Source organism: Lycium barbarum, chromosome 11, assembly GCF_019175385.1.
Source record: "Lycium barbarum isolate Lr01 chromosome 11, ASM1917538v2, whole genome shotgun sequence".
NCBI lineage: Eukaryota > Viridiplantae > Streptophyta > Magnoliopsida > Solanales > Solanaceae > Lycium > Lycium barbarum.
This window is the reverse complement of record NC_083347.1, coordinates 809,050-828,350: the sequence shown is the minus strand read 5'-3', so window position 1 is coordinate 828,350 and position 19,301 is coordinate 809,050. Positions and strand designations below refer to the sequence as shown.

Here is a 19,301-nt window from a genome sequence, read left to right as displayed (position 1 = left end):
GACTTCTCTATCGAACTAGAATAACTTAGCTAAAACTAACATACTTGAATTATGGGACAACAAACTAAAATAACACAGAACAACAAAAAATGCAACAGAAATAAAAAGGGGAATGGAGAATTACCTTCTTCGGGTGCAGCGAAGTGGGTACGGGCTTTCGATCTATGCTCGAAACACTATTAAAAATCCGAGCTTGAATCCTCTCCGACTCGAAACGATAGTAAAAGCCAAAAAATAAAAAAGGACGACTTTGGTATTTCGACTGAATCTTCAGAAATATTAAAAAATTTGATTATGACGACTAGTTTCTGGAGAAATTGAGGCGATTCAAGAACACGTTTTCTTGTAAGTGGATTTTTTGGGGGTTTCAAAACCTATCCTTAAATGATTCAACGCGCCACCATTTATAGGGTTTTGGCTCTTTTGAGTTGAAGAAAAAGGAGAGTGGAGCGGGGAAAAAGGAAGAGGAGCGGGGAAAAGGAAGAGGAGCGGGGAAAAGGAAGAGGAGCGGGGGGAAACGGCGGTAATGGTGGAGAGGAGCGGGGGAGCGTGTGTGGGGGTGAGGAGATGATGATGAAGAAGAGAAGGGAGTGGGGGAAAGGGAACGACGTGGTGGGGAAAAGGGAAGAGGAGCGGCGGTGGTGGGGTGAAGAGAGACGAAGGAGAGGAGAGAAAGGGGCGGGTGAGGGTTTTTAGGTTTAGGAAAATTGGACCGGGTCGGGTAAATGGTTGGCTGGACCGGGTATGAATTAATTGGGCTGGCATTTGAAATGTTGATTAATTATTTGGGCTGAATTGGTTAAAAATGTGGGCTGATTTGAAAATTGGGTTAGTAAATTAAATGTGGACTGGTCTTTGTGAATTGGTCCGAAAAATAGTATGAGTTGATTGGGCTACTACATTTAGATAAAAGACCTACTTAAACAACTTGTGTTAAAATATTACTTAATATAAAATATGCAATCATTAGTGCTCAGATAAAAAATGGCGTTGTAATAGCCGTGTAATAATATTTCAAAAATCCACAGTAAATAAATATTATTATTTAATTATGCAAAGATAAATGCGATGCGTGTGCGTAAGCTGGCAAAAATGCTGAAATGATAAAATTGTGAATTATAATAATAATAATAATAATAATAATAATAATAATAATAATAATAATAATAATAATAATAATAATAAGTATTGTAATAGAGTAGTGAAACGCCGGCATTGATAATAAGGCTAATAATTATAGTAAAAATATAATATATATTTTTTCTAATTTTCCAAAAATGTTAGAAGCATAACTAGGTATTTCTGGGGAGAGGCGGGACAAAATTGGGTGTCAACAGTATGTATGAAATTATATGTGTTGATGTTGAAGCATGGTTGAAGCCATGAAATTATGTATCTTGATGTTGAAGCATAGTTGTAACTTGGTAACATAATTTGCGTGAATGAAATTATATATGTTGGTGTTGGAATGTTGTTGAATGCCGTAGGGGCTGTTTTTAATTGAAATTGATGGACTGATTTGAATTAATATTGTGGTTGTTATAATCATGGATTATGTGATGAGAATGAAGGAATTTAATGGTTAGAGTTGGAGTTAAAATTGTTGTGGGTTGTTGTAAGGATTATAGAGAAAATAATGTGGTTTACTTGCATATGAATTGATGATGTGGTGTCGTGTGGCTGTTGTTGTATTTCCTTGAAATTTACTGAAAAGATTGCACGAAATAAGGTATAAGAAGTGTATATGGGCTGCTTGGTGTATTGTAAGTGTTGGTTAGAATTTCGGGCATCGTTATGTATAGTTGGGGGCTGTTTTGATATGTTGTTGTTCTTGTTGAATTAAAAAGAATTGAAGATATGGTTGTGCCCATATATTGTTGTTGGTATTTCTGTGTCAACAGGAGAGTAATTGGAAATTCGGGATAGGCGAATATATAGGGGAGGTGCTGCCCGATTTTCGTCAAGTCTTTAGATAATAGAAAGCCTTAAAACGAAAATATGTGAACTAACGGATAAGTTCTATAAGGAATGGGCTATGGAATTGTGAACCAGAAAATGTAGTTACTAACGACAACGTTACTTTATATAAATAGGCTAAAAGAGCGACGAGGCGAAAAGGATTCGCGAATAAGCGCTAAAGGTATGTTAAGGCTATTCCTTCTTTCATTTTGGCATGATCCTTGTTGTTATCCATTCTATAAGTACTCCATATGATTCCATTCTTAGACGAGTAAGGTCTAAATGTTTCTTGTGATGGTTTATTGATATTGTACTCCTATTCTGTTCCGAAGGGAACACCCATAAGGTGTCAGTTGAGATGTGTATAAGGTTTTACTAATGATTTCGAGGAAATTAGTTTTATACTAAAGGAAACATAAAGTTAGATTTCAAAACCACTCCGAAGGGGGTGCGAGATTTTACTATTTAGATTTTCAAAACCACTCCGAAGGGGGTGCGAGATTTTACTATTTAGATTTCAAAACCACTCCGAATGGGGTGCGAGATTTTACTATTTAGATTTTCAAAACCACTCCGAAGGGGGTGCGAGGTTTTACTATTTCATTTCATTTACGACTTATGTTTACATTTCATAGCATTATTATTATTGAGCCGGAAGCGGCTTCCTGAAGGGGCCATCATTATTATTAAGCCGGAAGCGGCTGCCCGAAGGGGCCATCATTATTATTAAGCCGGAAGCGGCTGCCCGAAGGGGTTATCATTACTATGCCGGAAGCGGCCGTCCGAAGGGACTATTGTGATACTAGCCGGAAGCGGCTGTCCGACGGGACCATTTTGTTAATATGTTGGAAGCGGCATGTGTGTTAGATTGCATTAATTACTTAAAGAATGTGTGTTAGATTGCATTATTTACTTAAAGATTGTTTTGGAGACTTCGTGTATATGTTTATGTTTCTTCCAGCGAAGGCTGCAGGTATTGAGTTAGATTGTGATTTCTTCTCTCCTAAATCAAATTATGATTATGATTTGTTACCACCTTACATACTCAGTACATTGTCCGTGCTGACGTCCTTTTTCCTGGGGACGCTGCGTTCATGCCCGCAGCCCCAGATTGTTTGGCAGGTTAAGTATATAGCTAGGATGCTTGGACGTCAGCTGGGATTGGCAAGTTCCACCTCATTCTGGAGCTGTGCTGAGTCATGTATAGATACGTATGATTACGGGTATGTCAGGGCCCTGTCCTGACTCATAGTGTTCAGTTTACTCCTTAGAGACTTCTGCAGACAGTGTCCTGTGGTATGTTTGTCGAGATGTCGACAAAGTGATATCAGTTGAGTCATTTATGGATTTTAAAGAGTATGTATTTTCGATGATTTAGATTGGTCTAAAGTACTTATTGATTGAAAGTTTTTCATAATCTGTATAAAGGTAATGACCTCTAGGAAAGTTTCATGTTTTTAAAAGTTTTTGAAATGACAGGTTTTAATAGAGCGAATGTCTAAGGGTTCGCTCGACTCTGATAAGAGTCGGGTGCCCGTCATGCCCTACCATTTTTAGGGTGTGACACTATGTTTCTTAACAAACAAGCTAGGATCTGAATGTGACGCAACATAGCCACAAAAATGTAGATATTGAGCAATTTTGCCATACCATGCTCGTGGAGCCTGCTTGAGTCCATAAAGTGCTTTCTTAAGCTTGCAGACATAATCAGGATGTAAGTTAGTGACATACCCGGGCGGTTGATCCATATAGATATCTTTGTTAAGTTTCCTGTACAAGAAGGCATTCTTCACGTCAAGTTGCCATAATTTCCATTGTACGAGGCTGCCATGGCTAGTACAACTCGAACGGAGGTCATCTTAGCCATCGGACTGAAGGTTTCTTCATAGTCTTCACCATACTTTTGATAAAATCCTCGAGCAACCAGCCTTGCTTTATATCTATCTATGCTGCCATATGCTCTTCTTTTAATTTTGTATACCCATTTGCAAGATATGGGTTGTACATCTTTGGGCTTTGGTACAAGGCTCCAAGTTTGATTTTTCATGAAAGCCTCCATTTCATCATTCATAGCAAGCTCCCACTCTTTGACTCCTTTAGCTTTTTCAAAGGAGGAAGGTTCTTCATCATCAATTGATCCTGCAAAAAAACAATAATACGTACTAACAAAATTTTCATCTTTGAAGCGGGCTAGCTTAACAATAGTTCTTCTTGGTCTTTGTGAATAATGTGAATTATCTTCTTGTTGAGCTTCATAATGTTAAGTTTCCGAGCTCCCCCTTTCTCTCAGCTCATCTGCAGCTATACTATCCGAAGAAACACCTGTGATGAGTAAGTTTTGAACTCCAGGATTCAAGATATTAGAACCCCTTCCTTCTGAAGCTGCTCCATAATACAAGGAGATTTCATTAAATACGACATCCCGAGAAACAATGAAGCGATGGGTTTTCGGGTCCATGCACTTCCAACCCTTTTTTCTTTCGTCATATCCAACAAAGATGCATTTTCTTGCCTTGGCATCCAACTTGCTTCGTTGAGAATGTGGGATATGAACATAACAGATAGAGCTAAAAACTCTTAAGTGTTTGATGCTAGGATTTTCTCCAAACATTAATTCATAAGGTGACTTCATGTTGTTTGGAGAAAGCGGTATCCTGTTGATCACATTTGATGCACATTTCATACCTTCAGCCTATAAGGCTCTAGGTATATTTTTGGCATGAAGCCAACTTTTACATGAGGAAATTTCTTCAAAATATAAAATTAATTTGAAAAGATAGGACTAGAGACAACCACACCAAGGAACCATAGAAGCATCTATCCAAAGTAGATTTATTGAAATGAAATCTTGGATTCAAAACATTGTGGGGGTAATGTCGATATCTGCATTTGTCAAAAAATAGTTTCTTAACTCCTGTTGCTCCATACATGTAAAGTTTTACATTTTGACTTGATTTAACTTATGCCTCCAACATTTTCAAAGGTAGAGATGTGCAACAAGACTGGTCATCTTCACAAGATATAACTTCATGTATAAACTGTAAAACGAAAAAAATCAGCATGTACTGACTATGCACAACAAGAACAAAGATAAAAACTGTATGCATGAAGAATCATCAATTAACGAAAAGGTTAAAACTTCAAAGGTTTTGGATTATGACCGCTTGAAATCAACAATCTCTTTTTTAATTGGGGAAACATTTTGTTAAAGTGTTAAGACTTTATTGGTTTTATCCAGTGGGCAGCATTTTGTCTTAATGTTGACAGACTTATAAGCACGAATCAATGACAATTAACCGTAAACAGGGCAAATCATATTATAGGGCAAAAAGATTCATATAAACAACTTTTAAGGGCTAAGAAGAATTTTGTAACCTCTGTTATCCTTATACTGGCTTAAATTGATAGTTAGCTGGTAATTGTAAGTATTAGTCATGAAACTAATTCCGTGGCATTGTGCTAAACACACAGTGAAAAGGCTTGTAAACAAGGAAAAGTTTACCTCGAGGGTCTTCAAGCCATAAAAAGATAGGGTGTCCAGTTGAGGAGAAATCCAAAGCAAAATGTCAACAATATCCGCAATTGAGTACTTCAATTCATTTTGAATTTTTACATACAAACGATTAGTACCATAAAGTGGAGGAAGCAAGTTTTCTCTCATGACATTTGGTATAATTAGCACCTGTATCAGCAAAAAAGAAACAACTTATGAGAAATCCAAACTACTGGCTTCATCGAGTTGTGTATCTAAAGACTTTGTGGGACATAATACCTCGTCGTGTTTGCTTGATAATTCAACAGTCCTGGAATGGTTGAAGTTACCAAGAAACTCCAAGAGCTTAGAGTACCAATCACTATCAAGGGTTTCCGAGTCAAAGGAGATTTTAGCTAACAACAAAACTGAAGCTCTCAGTTTCAATGTTGGCAATGTAAGACACTTATATGAGAACTTTATTAAATTAGGAGTATCTAGATCAACAACGATCAAATTACAGTCAAATACTAGTAGTTATTTGAGCCTGGCACTTGAGAACTTGATTGTCTTTAGCTTCTTGCACTTAAAAAAAGTACAAGATTTCAAGGTTGGGTAGACTGGAAAGATTCTCTACCCAATTTTCGATCACGAGCACATCACGGAGAGACAAAAATTTAAGGGCTTTGCAAGCAATTATATTGAATACCTTTAGATCCCTTCTAAGGTTGCACATCTTAGGGTATACAAGATTAGGTGCTCTAATATCGACCTTGTGGAACTCAGGAGGGCAAATCACAAATCCCAATTCTACCGACTTTAGTTTAGTTAAAGTTTCACCTAGTTCAAGACCGACAAGTCCTTCAAACCAATGCAGAGACAAGAACTCTAAATTACAGCAACTTGTGCATAAAGCTCAAATAAATTTCTGGTCCAAACACACAATATGGAGGTAAAGCTTTCGCAAAGACGAGAACTTTATTATACCGTTCAAGGGGGCCAATTCAATCTTAACTCCTCTTAAAAACAGCACGATGAGTGTTTTCACATCAAAGATTTCCTTAGGCAACCTGTTGTAATCCAGTACCTCTGCAAGAATAGGTGTGGTCATTGTTAAATAAAACTCTTTGACGTTACAAGCTACTAGGGTTTTAATCCAATCCTCGACGCAAGGACTGCAACATTGCCAATAGGGCAATCATATTATAAACCTTCATACGCAAATCTTGTTATTTTCGGGAGCAGCTAAAGCTTGATTTACAACGTTCACGAGCTTTGACATGTAAGTACGAGAGTGATTTCCATGCATTGTTCCAAGTGTTGGAGACTGTAGCCACTCGTGCAACATCTTTAGCTACGAGGAAATACAGGATGTGCGCAATTGGGAAATTCGGTGCGGCCGCCTTTTCATCGCCCCGTTTTCTGAACAGGTTCTGGGATTTAAGAATTTGAGTACTACTTATAGATATTGGTCTCGACTCTTCCTAACCCAACTTGTTAAAGGATTGGATTTCCAAGCGTAACCCCTATCCCTATGTTTGGAGGTTGTTACTTGTTTAGTATTGTATGTATCTCAAAACAATGTTTGTTTTTGTATATACTTATTGTTAGTTACATAACAATGAAAAAGTATGGATTTGATGTATTTCGCATCGTTACTTATTTACCCTTTACTCTAATATTATTGACCTGTCCTGTGCTTAGTTTTGCAATACTTTTTCTAATTGCCTAGTTAACGCATTAGTGCGCATCAAATAATGAACATTGTATTAAATCACAACACACTACATTTTATCTAAATATTGTATCCACTAATACAGTAAAATACAATACGATACAATACAACAGAAATACATTATGGAGCGACACGTAACAACCATCTAAACAAAGTGTAAAAACCAAAAGGAGAATTACACTATATATATACTTATTCTGAAAAGATTTTTAAATAGGATAATATACAGAAAATGAAGTACTACTAGTTGTAATTTCTTGTTAAATTGGTAGATTGTACACTAATTGTAATTTCTTGAACCTCATTTATGAATTGGGAGATGGTACTGTTTCTGTTTTCAAATGAAGTAGTACTATTTTTGTTTCAAACCAGATGTCTCGTTTTATTAGTTATAAGTTATAACAACTTGATCTTATTCAGAATTCATTATGTATTTCTTTAGCAAGTCTATGTTTGATCTATCGTGTAAATTTAACTAGTAATATTTTTAGATAAAAACTTCCATCTTTCTCTAGGTAAATTCTAGAGATGTACATTATAATTTGAGTAGTTGTAAATTATCTCCTAAAATTTGTGAGAAGTTGTCCAATTGAATTCAATCTGAGAAAGGAGGAACAATAAACAAATGTGGACTGGGCTCTTTTTTCAAAGTTAGGAAGAGACTAATCTTAGAGCGGGGCCTAAGGGCTAACGAGAATGGGAATTTTGGGCTTGAAGTCATTCTGGATGAATGGTGAGGGAAAACAGGCTGAATTATGCAAATGACCCATTTTTAGGTCATTATTTGGATTTTGTTCTTATTTTTAAAAAAAAGTATAAATAATTAAATATAGCCCTTGAAACTGATAAAACATTAGTCTATCATCTAATGTTTATAAAATTTGAGACTGTGGTATAACGTTTGCTTGTAAAAGTTTTAGTTTGTTCGAAAGAGACCTTTAAAGCGTGGTCTGTAAAGTCCATAAGTTGCAAGAGAAATAAAAAGAGAGTATCTAACAGTTATCCCAAAAAGGCAACCGATGAAAATTTCTAGGAAAACATGTAGAAATAGCGGTGAAACTTCGTAACAATGTCTTGAAATTTCATTTGCAAATTGAAAATGCCATGAAAAAATGGCTATTTTCAGATTTTATTTTTGTTTATTGTTTTTATTACATAGGGGGTAGAGGAAGGGAAAATGGGGGAGGGGATTACAATGTGGGGATTCGAACCCTCACTAACCAAGTGAAAGTTCAGATAACCAACCAACTAAGCTACTAAGTCTCTACGGCTATTTTCAGATTACAGGGACTGAAAAATGGTTGCTTGTGAATTTTAGCTCAAACTTTTCTATGACGACCCAATCTTTATTATGCTATTAGAAAATTGTAATAATCTACTAAAGTCAATTTATTAAATTGACGATGTAACTTTTTTCTTATTATCGGTATATAAAACTTAAATCCTATGGAGTAGGATAATTTATAGAGATTGAATCTTTGTTACCTCACCCTTTTTTTTTTTTCGGGGCAACCCTCTCTTTCCAAATCATTTGGCTGAAATTTTGTCTTGCTGCTGCGTACGTGTTGCTTTAACTTATAGAGCACGCAAATATCCATTGAACCATTTGGGCATTGTCCCTATAAGTTATAGGACTAGCTATAATACACCCCCTGTATACAAAGATAGGCCATAAATGCAAGTGAAATAAATGCAGATAGTATATGGAATGCTTTTAACCCAGAACAACTCTGAAAATCCAATCTGCTTTTGGAGCTGCTACTAACGTTTCCTCTAAAGGGCCAAATCCTATTCCCTCAAATAAATATTCTTTTTTTCTTAAAATTTTTACTGCTCAAATAAACAGTCTTTGCAACTTGCAAGAACAAAAATAATCAATGTAGTCTTGGGTGAGGTGTTAAGACAGTTACCACTTAACCTGAGAATTCATGTGTAGTACTGTAAATGAAAGCCTTTTCGTGTGTAAGAATTATACAAGTTCTAAAAAGTACGTGCATTAATCCTCAATAACACCTCTACTGCTTGTAGATTCTATAGAGAAACTTTAATTTGGCATCTCATAAACAGCTATACCTACTTGTGAAACCCATGAATGTTCCCAGATGACTACCTTTTTTTTTTTTTTTTTTTTTTTTGTTGGTTCTGATCCCTTATTCCGTGTTACCTTTTAACTGAGCAAAACAAAAATCCTAACTTGTGAACATGCAATTTGTGAGTTAATCTTTGGTATAAGAATTTTTTACATCATTGCGTCACTATTATCAGTTATAATAAAGAATTTCTCTTAGTCTGAAGATTACGTATCTCACATTTTAAAGTTTATATGTAGATATATCTTATTCTTTGAGTGACCTGATAAGTTAAATTATTTTTTGCGCTAACAGTAAGTATATACATATAGATAGTTCAAAAGGTGGTCAGCAGCAGCTAGCTAGGAAATGCTAAAATAAACTTACTCACATCGGGTTGGTACAAAATCAAACTAAACTGTTTAATCCTTTATAGTTAAAACTTAGAGTAAGAATATATATTAATATTAATTAACCACAATTAAGTGATAAATATATGCATGAAAGATGCATATTTTGTATTTATTGACTTAATGTAAATATTCGATACGAGTAAATTTTAATCCTATCAATATGATCAGTTAGATCCTCACCTCATTCTTGAATCTTAATTGTTTTTAAAAACTGCATTTACATTTTGCTACTATTATATATATTCAAGTTTATTCATTTATTTATTTATTTATTCTTAGAAAGCTCTTTACTTATCTCTTCTTGTTTCATGACTGATCATCATTCACTATGAGTTTGGGGTTTTTTTTTTTGGGGTGGTGGTGGGGGGGGGGGGGGGGGGGAGGGGAGGTTGCTTGCAGGAGTGGGGGTGGCTCAAGGATCTATCACTTCGAAAATGAAACTATACGTGAGGGAATGATTGATTTGGAGAAGATGTCATTCATCTACTCACCTATCACGTATATATGCATATATTTCTCATGTATGGCAATTTGATGTGAATTGTCGACTTACGATTCAGTATTCAGCATACCCCTTTTGACTTTACTGTGCACAAGAAATGTACCAAGTTTCGATACCATTTTCCTGCCCTTCATAATTGAATTATTAGGTCCCATTAAGGCCAGAGAAAAATATATGAACTTTTTCTATCTCAACATGACAACTATAATGAAGAATCTTTTCACAATAAGGCATTGAGCCAATCTAAACAAAATTGGCGACAATGACAACAACATACTCAGTAAAATTTCATAACGTGGGGTTTGGGGAGGGTAAAATGTACGCAGACTTTACCCCTATCTTGAAAGGTAGGGAGACTGTTTCCGAATGATCATCAGCTCAAGAGAAAACATGGCAAAAAAAGTCAGATAAGGACAAGCAATTCAAAGCAGTATGAAAATGAAAATAACGAAAGCAAAAAAGTCACGATAAAGCAATCTAAAAAAGGAGCAATAGCTACCACAAATAAATAAGATAATTGAAGTACAAGAAACAACATATGGTAGCACAAATCAGAGGGCAAGAAACTAAAGAGAAAAACTGCGACTACTAGTACAAAAGAATAAGCGAAACTACCTACTAACCTTCTACCTTAAAGATTATTAAAAGTAAATGTTTAGTGAAGCATCCAACCTTTTCCCAGAAGCAAAGGGTTAAATTAAATTTTCTTTCGTTGGAATATAGTAAAACTGAACAAATAAGGAAAATAATAATATTTGTAATCATATATAAAAACTATTAAATTCTCTTGTCATGAGATTTTTTTTAGAGTTATGGCAAAGGGAGGTTCAAAAATTGTTTTAGCTCATAGATTCAAATTTCAATTTGATATTCTAGCATTTCTTTTAATCATCTTACATAAATTTCTGACTCCGCCACGAGCCCACGACTTCTTATGAACTTCTAAAAGGGTATATTTAAAAAAAAAAAAAAAGAATAGAATTCTACAACAAGAGATGATCAATATTCTAATACATTTTGCTGAAAAGGTTCCATCATATGAAGAATTGAGGAAACAAAATATATTTTATCGTACTCAATAGAATATATCTCATCTCCTTTTCTTAACCGGATGTCCACATTTAATGTTTCTCTAATTTCTCTAAGTTTTGATGCAAAGCAAGTTCAGAAGTATGAAAGAAAGCTGATGCTTGGGAATATAAGTTATTATAATAAAATAAACGTGAATTAATATTCCCCTTTGCACAATAACCCGTGGATTTGGGGGGGACTGTCCCCATGTTTTCGATAACAATAGCAGATTCAAAAGTAATTGAATTATTCTGAAGCCCACAAAAACATTTATTTGTCACATTGTTAGTCCCATAGAATAATGTTTACGGTTAGTCCCTACGTTAATACTAATAATCAATATTTTTTGTTTGATAGTATGACATTTTCAACTTCTTAATACTGCTGCTGCAATTTTCGGATTTATATCCATTATAAATAAAAATACTTCTCTATTAAAGTCAATATATACCAATGTGTTCGAATACAATACTCCCTTTTTTTTTTTTTTTACATCCGTCACATCAAGTGTATATTGAGATGGAGGGTGTTTATATATGACTGCATAGTCCTAAAGAGCAGCTAGTATTTTTATTATATTACTTCCTTTTTTGACTAATTAAGTAAAATTATTATTTTTTAAACTCTTTTCGAAATGGATTAAAAAGAAATGTTGTTACATAAACTAAAACGAATGGATTACTGTTCACTCTGTGCAAAACATTCTTTCGTAAGTTTAAGTTTATGTCCAGACAAATAATGTCATAAAGAGAATAGTTACTTCCATAAATTGATTAATGCTTAATATATTTGCTGAGAAAAGAGAATCTATCAACACTTAAAACTACAAAATTTGATATTGATGCTTTTTGTATGTATGGCGGGCATTTTCCTTATTATCCTTATTATTAATTAATATCGTTATTGGTTGTTCACTTGTTAATAGAACTTTTCGATTCCAATTATCCCTCCCAATTCTAAATACGTGTCCTTGAACCAAGGAGCAAAAGCATGAAGCATCCATTGAAATGTTCAACTATTGTAATTAATGTTAAACTTTTCCATTGAAAGAGTTCAGAGGCATATATGTAATTAAAAACATAAAATAACCGAAGTTGATACACCCATTATGCCTAGCTATGAGATAGAATTGTATAATTAGTAAAAAAATATTTTGCTGTGGGGCATTACTACATTGTGGGATTTGATGATAGAAAAGGCAACAGAAAGTAATGTGAGAAGATGCTCCCATTTGCGTCTGGAATAAGTATATCCTTTTTGTTTTTTAGCTTCCTCTTTCTCAAAAAGCAATAGCATAATTAAAGGAGCATATTAACAAGTGACAAATAATTTATAAAGTTTAATATATGACAAATTCGGACTCGTAAGATTCCATAAGGATGTCGTTGATTAGTTTAATTTTGTATGTTTGTATGTATCAAATGTAATAATTAATTAAAAGTAGTTATCTTGAGAGAGGAAACAAAAGCACGAATTGCAGGATATGCTATTGTTAGTAGAGGAAGCAGGATCATTGGATTTTCCACCTTTCTTTTCAACATTGCCCCCAACCCCACAAACCTCTTTATTACCTAGATTCCTTTTCATAACCACTCTTCTATTCTCTATACTTAGGTCAATGAAAAAATCACCAATAACTAGAATCAACATACTATATATCAATTGCGTTTAAATTATATTCATCACTAGTGTGAATCATTTTATACTAATGCAACGAATATTTACAGAAGATAAATATCCATAAAATATGAGACTTGTAATTTTGAAAATAAGAAAGATTAACTGCTACAATAGATAAAGATAAATCGATAATATAAAAATTATTATACTGATGATAACATAAACTCTAATCAATTATATCACTGACTTTCTCTTTCACTTAATTAGTTGTTCCGCTAGCTAACAACTTTGATTTTCTCTCTTCCCCGTATCAGCTATAGTGTAGTGAGACATGAAAATGAACAAATGTGGGTTGAAAGTTTTAATTCAGTAATTAAGTATGATATACTACTAAACTATACTCATAAAATATGTTATACGATAATATCATACTTAATTATTCTGAAACACTTAGATCTTAGATTGTGCAGCATCTGCCCATGCAAATGGGATTTTACGGGAGAGGGGCAATTATAGGATGTGGTCATCTTAAACCTTTAGGGGTCGTTTGGTTGGAAATAAATTATCCCAGGATTACTTAATGCGGAATTAGTTATTCCATTCTCCCACAGAGATAAAAAAGCACTACAATCCCGTGATTAATTATACCGCAATTTTATTCCAATCAAATGTGAAATAAACTCATTTCAAATTTACTTCCGAAATTATTTATCCCTTATAATACTGTATCAAATTAGAAAGAAAGTAAGCGGTCTTGCATTCAAGACCTTACAATTAAGATGAATGAGTATCCTTCCCAGCCACCAAGTAGGATAAATAGGATAAGTGGAAGAGTTAGGATTTTCAAAGAAAGTAAAAATATAAAGAAGTAAACACAGAAAAAGCCAACATGATAATTCATCACACGGCTTCCATCATAATTTTTTCAAACCTATTTCTACTGTGATTTTTTTTTTTTAAAAGGTATCAATTCAAAGATGGTTCTGCAAATACCTAAAGCATGGTTCTGAGAATCCGGTGACAAACAAACAAAGAGTATCTTGCCGTACAAAGGAGTCCCACGGAAGAGAAAACAAAGGGTAATGCGGAAACCTAGCAGACGACGCCCAAGGTTAAGTATATTTATCGATGATAATATGCTCCTCTAAAAAGATATTTGATGGGAACCTAAAATTTATTAATAGAGTTAGGAATTCCCAGACCAGCGACTGAGAGCACACAAGCATTCTCTTGATCAGACAACAGAAGGAAAGAAAAGATAGATGGATAGATGGATGGAAGGAGTTGACGTAAGTTGCATAATTGTCCCCATGCTTGCACCATCTTATCAATCCCTGCACCATCTTATCAATCCCTTTATATGTATGATGCATCCATCCATCACTCTACAGACCCCCTTATAAAAAACTTACCTCTTCCGACTCAATTTACGTGAACTTGTTTGATTGGATACGAAGTTTAATAAAAATAAAACAAATTTTAAAATTTTTATGGTCTCAAACTAAGAATGTATATAATGTACTAATTAAATATCTTTTAAATCTTATAGTCTTAAATATATGTCAAAGGATATCGAATTTAAAAACTTACTAAAAAGGAAATTAAAGTAAGATACATAAATTAAAAACAAATGGAGTAACACTTATTCTGAGATCACTATCATCAACACACAACTCTCACAAACAAGTAAAGGATTGATGCAGAGAGAAAAAGAACCTCTTATTCTTATGAATTGATAAAGGGATGTACAGTAAAGTCTCTCTTTGCGTGAGCTGGTGTCAATAGATCAACTATTAGTAACCATCTTATCAACCTGTCAACTATCACCTACTACTCTTTTCCAATAATATAAATTATAAAAATAAAAAAAGAACTCTTCCTTCACTCTTTTGGCACTAATCTTTCGTCATTCTTTTCACTACTCAACAAATTTAAACTTCTTTTCCTTGCCTACTACAGTGCTTTTCAGTTTTATCTCTCTGTTTATTGACCTAAAAACCATAATAATCAACACTGCACATCAAGGATATGTAAACTTTACATCAAATCACCACTGATTGTTATGACTTGTCTGATGAAACAAGGTATGGCTAGCTGCAAAATTATAAACAGACGTTTACAAAATTGTAGTGAAAAATAATTTTAAAAAGATGTAAAATTAAAGGAGTGGTGGTCCTCGGGAAAAACACTAGACACGAGAGAGATCCCTTTGTAGGGTGTGGGGTGCAAAGTGGGTAACAAGAATAACCCTATTTTGACAACTTTGATGGTTTTGTTGAGGGGACAATAGGCACAATTTAGGGCAATTAATGGTCCTATTTCAAAGACACAAAGTTAAACAACAATAACAATCCTCATGCAGCCATGTTCAAGAATCTCCTCCTTCTTCTTCAATGATATCACTCACCAAGAAACAAAAATAAGAAATTTTAGGGGAAAAAAATATATGGAGTATAAACCTTTCTTGATCACCATGTCTTTTTCCTAATATGAGCACTTTCCTTTAATACCAGAAATCTTTTGTAAAGTACAATAAGAAAAAGCAACGAGATAAAGACCTTGATAAGGAATAACTAAAGTAATCAATGAAAAGGTAAAGCATGATTAGCATTAAAGTGAAGATAATGAACGATCCACCATTCATACAAAATGACAAATTAAACAGACCTCTACAACAATATAGTGCGGTTAATTAACACCTTTAATTGGAATATATCATTTCCCACTCCAAATGCCACATACCTAACATATTTGGCATCTAATTTATAAAAGTGATGACAGAATATAATTTAGTAACAGAATCTTTCATTGACAACAAAAAATAATAAAAATAAGAATAAGTTCAGGATCTTGCATTATACAAAGACTAGTTAACTTAAACAAATATATCATCAACCTATAACTACTAAGTAAGTAGTCCTATGTTAAAATTAAAACATTCATCATCATCATCCAAATCAGCTCATACACAAAAAGTAAAACAAGAAAAGAAAACCTGAAATTTGAATACCTCTTAATTCTCCTTCACCATGCAGAGTACTACCACTTTACTTCATTCCAAAATCATGGTTTTTAGGGTTTTCTTTTTCCCCTTAATGCCACGAAGAAATTGAAAAAAGTGGTTGATTTTGCCAACCCAAGAAGAAAGAATTACTCAAAACTCGGAGGTGGTAACCTTCTGAAGGATAATGAAGTCTCAAAAGAAGCTTAGCTTGTGATAATGCAAAAGGGCTTAAAGCAACATTACTAAATCCACAACTACTCAACATTTGTTCCCATGATCTAAATCTTTCATGTCTTTCTTTCCTTTTTTCGCCTTCAGTTGCAACGATATCAAGAATCTCTCGACCAAACCAAACTTGTTCAACTGTCATCCTTTCTCGACTACTCGGTGGCAATGTTGCTTCTAATGAATCAAACACAGCTGTATAATAATCCAACGCCTCCACAAATCTTGGTAAAAATAAAGGGTGGTTATGATTTGCTTCCCTCTCAGCAACCGTAACGATTTTAGGGTTCATGGATTTAACCCTATGCAAGAAAACCCTTAGTTTTTCGCGGTCTTTTAAAAGGCGGTGGAGATAGAAAACACAGTTAACAGCTAGTGTTTCATCAGGAAGAAGAAGAATAGAGGAAATAATCGAAGGGTCTTCATCATGATCGCGATTATTGGTGATATAAAGAGGGTGGAATTGAAATCTCAACCCTAATGAGTGAGCAAATTTAGCTAAACGATCTCCAGTTCTTCGAAGGGTATCTAGGTCATTTCCAGTACCTGTGATCCGAAGAGTAGGTGCAGGGTAACGATCAGCAAGTGCTTGCATTAACGGAGGCCATTGAACACCATGATTAATATCGAAATCAACGATGTGGATTGCTTGTTGATTATCGTTAATAGCTTCTAAAATCGCTTGATTAGCTGTTAGCTGAGTAAACCTGATAAAAGGTGTTACTTGGTTTAAAGAAAGGTAAGACGATTGAAGTAAAGCTGATGATGGCGATGAAGATAAATCAGTTGGAGCAGTTTCAACAATGTTTGTTACTGGTGTCAAGAAATGATTGGTTGACGATAGATAGCGGTTAAGGCGAAGGGAAAGTGCACGAGTAAACTGATGGACTAACCGTTCAGTTGAATCACCAAAAGGAGAAGAGTTAGTTGATAAAATGGTAAGCAGTTTTTTTGCGGCTGAGAAATCGGACCGTGAAATCAACTCTGCACAGCTAATAAGTAGCTGGCGGATTTGAATAGCCGGTGAAACAGTGGCAGTAGTAGTAAGAGTAGTAGTGGTGACGGTGAATCTCCGCCGTTGATCATCATCAGTAGGTTCATCATCATGATGATGATGAGATTGAGATGATGATGAACCAAAAGATCCTAACATATTGTCCAAATTAATTAGAGCACTATTTCAGGTGAAAACCCTAGAAAGAGAAAGAATATGCTTATGAAAAGAAATTAAAGAGAGAGAAAGAGAGGAAAAAAGGGGGGCCTGGGGGAAAGGACAGAGAGGTTTTCAATGATGGAGGAGGGGAAATTTATGGTTTTGGCATCTGAAAGAGTTATATTTATTTTACATTTTTGTAGTAGTAGTGTAGTACTAATATGTGACACTACATTAAGGAAGAAGAATTGAAGCTCTCAATTCTCAGTTCTGTGAGTTTTGCCAGAACTAGCTAGCAGAATTAGTACAAAATAGCAGTAGTAATAGTAATAATAAAAAATTTAATAAATAGGATCTATTTCAAGAATGAATGCTACATAGTTTTTTGTAGTTGTACTACTTAAGATGCCCATTAGTAGGATATTAAGTTGATAATGACTTTGATTCTGATGGAATATCCATTTTGTTGACCATAATACTCTGTGTGGGTTGTCCGTGTGAAACTTTACATTTTAATTAGTCAACCGACATATACTCGAAAAGTTGCTTCTATGTGTCTTGGCTTTTTAATTGATTTTTTTAGTTAAGGCATTTCCTGTCCAAATATAGCACAAAATTATCCTTTTCTTGTGGTTGTAGGTTCCAACTGAGACAATAGGAATTTTCTAATACCACTCTAATATCAAAAGGTAATGATATGATTGTGAATAATATATATGGCATCAAATGAGGGTAATATTGCACCAATCAATATATGATTGCTAATATTGAAGCCAACCTATTTATTAAAACCTCTTTTAAGAGAGTATTATATAGTATATATACATAAAAAATATAACTTACTAGTGTAGTTTTTGAGTGAAAGAGGTGTCAATTGCTCCTCCTGAACAAAGATAATACGCCCTAATGAGGGTAACATCATCAAAAAAAAGAAAAGAAAAAAAAAAGAGGGTAACAACCTCAATAAGTCACCAATTATTGATGATGTTTAAAGAAGCTATTTTAATAACTTGATCTAAATAGCGCTCCTACTCAAACAGTTTCACATCGTTTTCTTTCAAAAGATACAGTAACATCTTTTATCAAATGATTTTATTCATCTGAATATTAATCGAGAAAAATAAAATGTTCTCTCTTATTTGACTTAACTAATTTGTAAGAATGAGTGTGTTGGTTTTTCATTGCCGACCATTGAGCAAATTCACTTCTATGAGAATGTCTCCCGACGAATGGTTATTGAATCCAAATTTTCTTTCAACGTTTCCCTAGCTTAGAGACCACTTAGCTTGGGATCAAAAGAATAAAATAATTACTTCTAATTTTAGAAATGCCAATATCCTCATGGCATGCCTAATGCCCCTTATATAGGCAAAAGTAAGATAACGTTTTCTGTAATATAATTTAACTATATATTTTTTTTGTTTTAAGCCAATCATCCTCTAATCGAAGATCATAGGATGTTGGGGGGGAGGGTTGGCATGACCCCTACCTTGTATATTCCTTCATATCGACAAGAGGGGTGGAGGAGGACAAGGGCCAAAGCCTCCACGATTACATCTGAAAGAGAGATCAGCCTAAGACCACAAAAAAAGAAACATGAAAACAAATACAAGTTGCACAAATTTTAACTCATGATAAATAGTCAGACCTTATTAAGCACCTCCCCCTAGCCACTAGGAAAACAAACTTGAAATTGATGTGGAGTTTTGTCTCACAACAACATAACAATAGAACATGAAGTCCAGCATTGACTAAATGAGGACAGAAAATGTATCTGACTCTGATACTACGTTAAAAGATGGACCTTAGATAATACTTCAAAAACTATCTCATGAGATATTAGGATCTTTACAGCAGATAATACTTAAGACTTTTAAATATGAGTTATTATCAAATATACAAATAGTTGTGATAGGATAGGAAAGATATAATCCTTTTGTATCCCCCTTTGAGTTCAAACTCTTCAAACCCTAGTTATATATACGATCCTATATGGCCATATATGGAATCTCACTTCTGGGCCACAACAACCTATTCTCCCCAACATAGGCATGTCACATATAGTTAGTAATGCTCTC

The 19,301-nt window shown here is 34.3% G+C and overlaps 1 protein-coding gene across 1 annotated transcript; it reads right to left on the bottom strand.

Annotated features, from left to right (window-relative positions):
• Positions 1 to 15,779: 15,779 nt before the first annotated feature.
• LOC132619316 (scarecrow-like protein 18) lies at positions 15,780 to 17,324 on the bottom strand. The gene has a single exon (XM_060334253.1). It carries the CDS (start codon positions 17,221 to 17,223, stop codon positions 15,934 to 15,936), a length of 1,290 nt encoding a protein of 429 aa, XP_060190236.1. The 5' UTR covers positions 17,224 to 17,324; the 3' UTR covers positions 15,780 to 15,933.
• Positions 17,325 to 19,301: the final 1,977 nt, after the last annotated feature.

Coding starts and splice junctions, on each gene's coding strand:
- LOC132619316 (XM_060334253.1), bottom strand. CDS start 17,223: ATGTTAGGATCTTTTGGTTCATCATCATCTCAATCTCATCATCATCAT.